Consider the following 7,029-nt stretch of genomic DNA (forward strand, 5'->3'; position numbering starts at 1 on the left):
GAAGGAAATGTCCCTATGTGCAATGCCTGCTGGGGGCAGACAGATAAAGACAGCTGCCAGATGCCCACGGAGGGAAATGCCTGGTGGGATGGCAGAGGTTCCCACAGAGCCGGTGTCCTTGGCCGGAGTGGCTGTGGTGGGTGGGAGACAAAGCAAAGGCTTTAGCTCCAAGAATGGCTAGCCAGAGGCAGCTGGAGTTCAAGGTAGCCAGATGCTGTGACAAGTTCAACAAAGGACAGTAAGGTGGGTGATCATCCATTTCCCTAGCCCTTGGTCTTCTGGGCCTGTTTCCCTCATCAAATTTTCAATTTCTGAGACTTAAAAGTGGTTATGTTTGAGAATCTGCTGTGTCATCGGCAATGTGGTCTGAAAGCCTAATGTATAATTAGAAATTAGGGCGTAACGGGGAATTTTCATACAAGCTGCGTTCAGGGTTATAATTAGGCCAACAGCCCATTCACACGCCTCAAGGTCAAGCAAAAGTAACTACTGATACACAACAGAGAATTCTGAACACACACACACACACACACACACACTATGTATGTATGTATGTATGTATGTATGTATGTATGTATGTATGTATATATCTTGATCAAGATGAGCATGGTAGCACATGCCCACAGTCACTGCACTTGCAAGATCGAGGAAAGAAGATCCAAAGTTCAAAACCAGCCTTAGCTACACACCACATTTGTGGCCAGCCTAAACTACACGCGCCCCCCCCCCCCCCACGAAACTAAAGATGAGTACAAGAGTACCTCTTATACAATACCACTTACAGGTAAGTCTAGAAAAATGCCTAAATCAATACGCAGACCAAAAGCTACACAGGACTCAGGGTTTGAACTCAGGAGGAGACTACTACAAGAGGACACAAGAAAACTTTTATACTGACAGAGGAAAACTTTCCAGATCTGGTCTCTCCATCCACCCTACGGGTGCCAGAACTAAACTCAGGTTGTTAGGCTGGACGGCAAGCCCCCTTCCCTACCAATATGTCTTACAGATGCAACACAAGAAACTGTGACCACTGGATTGCTGCATCTCCTTGCACTCACCTGTCCAAGTACATCGGTCTTTAGCAGTTTATCACTGTTCAACAGACTTTAGAAAGATGCCCTGCTAGAGTCCTTTTAAAATTGCAATCTTTGTGGACAAAGAAAGTTCACTGGGCTTGAAGTTTTAGCCCGAGGCCCATACAGCAATAAGGACCCCCCCCCCCAACTAACTGTGTGGCCACAAGCAAATAGTCATGACAGGACTACTGTAAGGCTGATGATATTTAATGCAGACATGAGTGCTTCATAAACTGTACAGTAACTCACACACGTAAGAGAATGTTACACAAGCACACAGTTACAATAGGTTGCCTTGTCCACCTGTTAAGAGCCCCTAGCGCCAAGTGGACCACAACTGTTATTTTTCTATCCAAGATGCACAGGGAAGCAGCTCCCCGCCCCCAGGTCAGAATTGGCTACATTTCAGAGATGCTTGGTTGGCCAAGTGCTTTCAGGGGATCCAGTGTCAACCAACAGGTAAAAGAGAGAGAGAGAGAGCCAGAGAAACTAGATACTTTAATGCATGGCCCTGCAGGTTGTCCCTCAACTGCTCACGGAGCCACTTTGGGCTGCCTTTATCTTTGAGCAGTGAGGTGTAGCTAACTCAGCGTGCTGCCTGACGCCAAGTCCCAGGCGCTTACTCCAGCACTCGGCCACTGTCCCGCTCTTTAACTGGACAAAGCTCAAATATTCTCAGATGAGAAAAACAAACCTATTCTACCCACCTGTGGTTCTACCAACAACAACCCCCACCTCATTTCCTTCCAATAACTCAGTATTACCAAAATAATAGTTTCCAGGCTCTGTTTTTCCCAGTTCTTGCCCAGATTAACAGGGCAGGCACTGCTGTGCATGGGAGCTGATCACAATGTTGGGGGAAAGAGACTCAATGGGAAAGTAGGTGATTCCTGTGTCAGTCAGGTACACGCTGGACTAGAAGCTGGGATACTGCACTCTCACAAGATCCTGGAAATACTTTCCAAGACTTTCGTTGTTTTGTTATTTGTTTCTCTCATAGTACTGGGGCTTGAATCTAGTGCTTGTGGAAGCTAGGCACGTGCTCTGCCAATGAGCACACCACCCGTCTTACCCATCTCCCTTTTTATTTTTTCAGTCATTAGGAAATCCATACAAGCCATTATTGTTTTTTAACAAAGAATGTTCTAGCCACAGGCAACCTTAAAGAATAAAAATAAGCCAACTATAGTGTACCTACCTGGTGATCCCAGCACACAGGAATAGAGGAAGTTGGACTGAGAGTTCAAGGCCAACCTCAGCTACCCAGTGAGTTTGAGGCCAGCCTGGGCTACATGCCTCAAAACTAAAATAAGCAAATGAAATAGTAAAAGAACAACACAGGGTTGGATGAGCAAAGAGTCCTCAGGTTCAGTCACTCGGTGACTTGCTCCAAGGCACACAGTTAGCCCCTAGAGACAAGCTGAGCTGACAGCATCTATCCTCTGAGGCCACACAGTTAGCCCCTAGAGACAAGCTGAGCTGACAGCATCTATCCTCTGAGGCTGGAGTGGACAGCGCACACACAGGGATGCCCTTGACTGAAGTCCAGTGGGCACAACTACAGGGCACTTCGGACTATCCTCAGGACCACTCAGGCTGCCTCAGGACTCTGCCCACCAATCACTCTTCCTTTTCCTTCAGACCAACCTCACCAGTCTGGAGGAAGCCAGGTTTCTATTTTTAGAGCATTTAGGCCAGCACAAAGCTAATGAGCATACAAAGAAAAAGGAAGGAGTGAGCCATACAGCCTTGGAAAGTTTCCTCCTAGAGGCCCTAACTCTTCCTTATCTCAGTCTTCTCCCCTTTGCCCCACCCCGGCTCCCCAACATACCACCAAGTGCAGCACTGGCAGATCCTTCCTCAGCTTTGAACTGAAGCTTATGTGGGGTGACAGAGCCCCTGAGAAGAGTGACGAGCCCCAGAGAACATACCCGGAGGTCACCCTGGTAGGCCCAGCCTGGCAGTCTGCTGCTTTCAGCTCCGTCAAGCACTTAACAAGCCTGGGCTCATTAGGAACATTCCCCTGAGAAAGCTCCAGCAAGGCCCTGGGGTGAAGTCAATTTCAGGACGACAGCAGGGTACAGCACAGATCAGAACGGGACCTGGGCCTGCTGGCCTGTCCTCTCCATAGCCATCCAGAGTCCAGCCCCTGTCGCAGGACAACAGACCCTATTATACCCAGTGGAAGCTGGCTAGTAGCCCCAGCTTTAACTGTTCTCCTCAGAGGGTTGGACTGGTCTCTTTTCATAACCTACATTAAGACCCTTCTGGACACCAGGGACAACACTGCTTGCTCCTGCCCATTCCTCCCTCCAGGCTGGAGGCTCTACAAAGTGTCTCTGGTCAGGTAAGTCTTGCAGGCTTCCTCCTCGGCTCTCCATATGAAGTTAAAAGCCTGCCCTCTCCCTCACTCAGACCTCTGTGCCCTCTTGGGTAAAGAGTTAATAACAAAAATAGTAAAAAGCTGGTGATAGGCTAAATAATGATTCTCCAAAAGATATCTATGTGCCCCCCCCCCTTTTTTTTTCCTTTTTGGTTTTCCAAGACTCGGTTTCTCTGTATAGCCTGGGCTCTCCTGAAACTCACTCTATAGACCAGGCTGGCCTCAAACTCAGAAATCCACCCGCCTCTGCCTCCTGAGTGCTGGGATTACAGGCGTGCGCCAGCACTGTCAGGCTCTCTCTTAATCCCTAAAACTTGTAAACCCTACTTCACATGACAAAGACTCTAGAATAATGATGTTATGAAAGTCAGGGATGACTTTGAAATGGGAAACTACTCTGGATTACCCATAAAAACCATAGGGCGGTCATGCGCATTCATGGAATATTACTAAGCCATAAAAAAAACCCAGAATCTTGCCATTTTCTGATGACAAGGGTAGGGCTGGAGATGATTATATTAAGTGCTTGCCATCAAGCTTGAAGTCCTGAGTTCGACCCTTGGGACCCATACCCCATGTGGTGCAAGGAGAGAACTAAACTTTTATAAGATGTCCTGTGACCTTCACATGCACGCACACACACACACACACACACACACACACACACACACACTCTGTTTTCTACATGTATCATAAGAGATGCCCAGAGGGTTCAGTGCAAAAAGAAGATAATTAAGGGTACAGACTAGATGGAAAGAAACGGGGTACAGCCAAACAATTCCCACCAGCAGCTGGAAGAGCGGGATGGATTTTCCCCTAGAGCCTTGGGAGGAAGCACAACCTCACCGACGCAGTTTTTTCCCAGGGATACCGACTTTGAACATCTGCCCTCTAGAATATGGAATAAGTCCATTTCTGTTGACTTCAGCCATTCAGCCCGTAGCCATTCGTTCCAGCAGCCAAAAGAAACCAAATATGGTACGACCACACAGTGCCTGCCTACTGTGTGCAGGCCTACTGTGTGCAGGGAACTGCTCTGAGCACCTCAGCTACACAGCATCCTAACAGCTCTTCCTGTGAGGCCTGGCAGTGCAGACACCAGGCCTGGGTTTGAATCCCTGCTTTCCCCGTAACTACTGGGATTATAAGTATTTTGTGCAACCTTTTTAAGCCCCAGCTTCCCAGGTCATAAGACAGGCTTGGAGTGTATCTTCACTAAGCTGCTAGGAAGACTAGTGGGTAAGGAAAATAAAGTGTTTCCAACTGTCAATCATACATAGTCAGTAATCTTGCTATTGTGTGACCTCAGGGATGAAGCAAGATCTAACCAGGCCATCATCCTGGTCTGTGATGACCTGAGCAAGCCTCTGAGGCCCATTGCATGAGATAGACTGAATATCAAATAGGAAAATCTAAGGAGTCCACCGAAGAAGCACTTCTTCCTTTAATTAGTCAATGTGGGTCCTTGACGCTGGTCTCACATCATAAATAAATAAATAAATAAATAAAACGGCAGCTGCCTGGAACTATGCAAGTTCTACATTTGGCCTCTGCTCGGGGTGTCACGAGGCCCTAGATTTCCATCCATCTTCAGGACTTTCTATGGAGGACCCTGACTTGACAACCCCTGCGGAACCTTTCCCATCTTCTCCCTGTGTTGGTTGTGTTTTGAAGTCAGCAGGAAGCAGGTATCTTGGTCCACTGAATCCTGTCCTAGCAGGCTGGGTGGGATGACACATTCCTGAATAGGAGTCTGCTTTCCTTAGACTGCAGCCAAGTTAGTAAAGAAACGAGGCTCCCAGGAAGGCACCTGGAGGTACCGCCTGAATGAAAGCAGAGCAAAGAACGAACTTTTTGATTAAGTCCCCCCAACTCTTCAGTTCATGCGCGTAAGAGAGCAGCACCTGCCACCATTCTGAACTTTGTGTCCCCCACCAAGGAAAAGCAAGCCAGGGATTAACCAGAGAAGGCGACGAATTTCTATCAGGAGAGGTTCCAGCCCTTCCACTGGAGTGCACAGCTCCAAATGACTCCTACAGTGGCAGCCAGGCGCTGGCAAACTCCCGCTCTTCCCAGAAGACTACAGCGACAGCCACCTGCGCTCTCTGCCCTCTCTAGCCCACCCTCCTTGGAAAGGAAGGAGGAGGCAGGAGGGCAGCTCCCTTCTTCCCTCCGCCCCGCATACTTTCAAGCACCCACAGCTTTCTGCGCTGCCGTCACCACTGACGAGAACCCTGGTCCCCTGGAGGAATCACTTCTCCTTCCCATTCCATCCTCTCTATCAATGAACACGCAGTGACACCCACGCTCCCGCTCCTCCCACTCCGGAGGGAGCCTGAGCTCAAGAGCGACATCCGGAGCTGGAAGCCGCTGCAGCGGGGGCGCCGGCCACCCTGAGCCCGCTGCCCCTGGACTTTTCCCCAATCACCAGAAGACCCTATATCCATTCACCCCTCCTAAACCGGCTCCGCACTCTGGTTGGATAGGGGATCCGAGTCCTCCAAGGGACTCACCTCTCCCAGGTCTTAGTTTTAAGAAACCTCTGGGGAGCGCGCGCGCGAACCGCCCAGGGCTACCCGCGGAGCCCGGGATTAGAATCTGATGGCCCGGCCGCCCCGCATCTTCAAGCAAGCCCCTAGCCCAGCACTCCGGCCGCCAGCGCGCCCATCGTGTCCCCCTAAGCAGGTCTCGGCCAGCGCCAGGACGGCGAGCCGGAGCGAAGCCGAGGGTCGCGGGGCCCAGGCGGGTGACTTACGCGCGGGCGCGAGGGAAGCCCATGGACAGGAGGACTTCCAGCGCCGACCCATGCTTGACTGTGCCCGGGCGCTGCAGGCGGTCCCTGCGCGGGGTGACTTTGCTGTACAGCTCCTCGCGCGCGGCCATGCCGAGGACTAGGGTCGCGGTGTCGAGTGCCCGCTCAGCGGCCGCCCATCGTCCGCGCGCCGGAGCCGGGGGTCCCGGGAGGACGACGGGGGCGGCGCTCCCAGATCCTTGGGCGGAGACTGACGCTTCCTGGAGAGGCCACTCGAGCTCGGCGCCGGCCGGCGGCTGCAGCGGATCCGACCTCAGCCCACGGGGCCCAGGAGTCCCAACGCTGCGCCGCTGCAGCCTTCTCTGTCCTCCGCGCCCCCGGCTTCTCCTCCCTGAGCTGTCCGAGAATTTGCAGTGAGTAATTTTTGAATGGATCAAAAAGGAAAAGCAGCCTTGTGGGCAGGCCCTGCCTTGCCTGTGCCGGGCCCCGCCCCTTTCTTAAAGCGGCCGCGCCGGCCCATGCTGGGCTGGCTGGGATCCGGCCAGACATAGTAGGGATTGCTTCTAGACAGAAGGTCTCCAGCAAGGAACTAGGCCAGTGTGCTTCGTTTCACAGAACCTCAGCTCGGCCCTTGGCTTGCATATCGACCCATCTGGGCCTCGAGGCTTCAGAATAGCCTATTTCACGTTTCATTTGCTCATTGGCGAGGTCAGCAATGGAAACCTACTGCACGGATGGATAGATGAGAGGACCAGAAGGCTAAGCCATAAGGCTCTGGGAGAAAGGTGTCACTTCAAACAGATCTTACAAAAGTT

The 7,029-nt window shown here is 51.4% G+C and overlaps 1 protein-coding gene across 2 annotated transcripts in view; it reads right to left on the bottom strand.

Moving 5' to 3' along the window:
• Positions 1-6,675, bottom strand: part of UBASH3B (ubiquitin associated and SH3 domain containing B) — a 141,094-nt gene extending 134,419 nt beyond the window's left edge. Inside the window, exon 1 of one of the 2 annotated variants that reach the window (XM_084782509.1) lies at positions 6,218-6,675. In XM_084782509.1, the coding sequence (XP_084638635.1) occupies positions 6,218-6,345 (128 nt within the window). In that variant the 5' untranslated portion in view covers positions 6,346-6,675. The remainder of the gene's footprint in view (positions 1-6,217) is intronic. The other variant, XM_084782507.1, reaches the window with a different exon arrangement.
• Between the last annotated feature and the right edge of the window lie 354 nt (positions 6,676-7,029).

Source organism: Acomys minous (genome assembly GCF_964271855.1).
Source record: "Acomys minous genome assembly, chromosome: 5".
Classification (NCBI taxonomy): Eukaryota; Metazoa; Chordata; class Mammalia; order Rodentia; family Muridae; genus Acomys; species Acomys minous.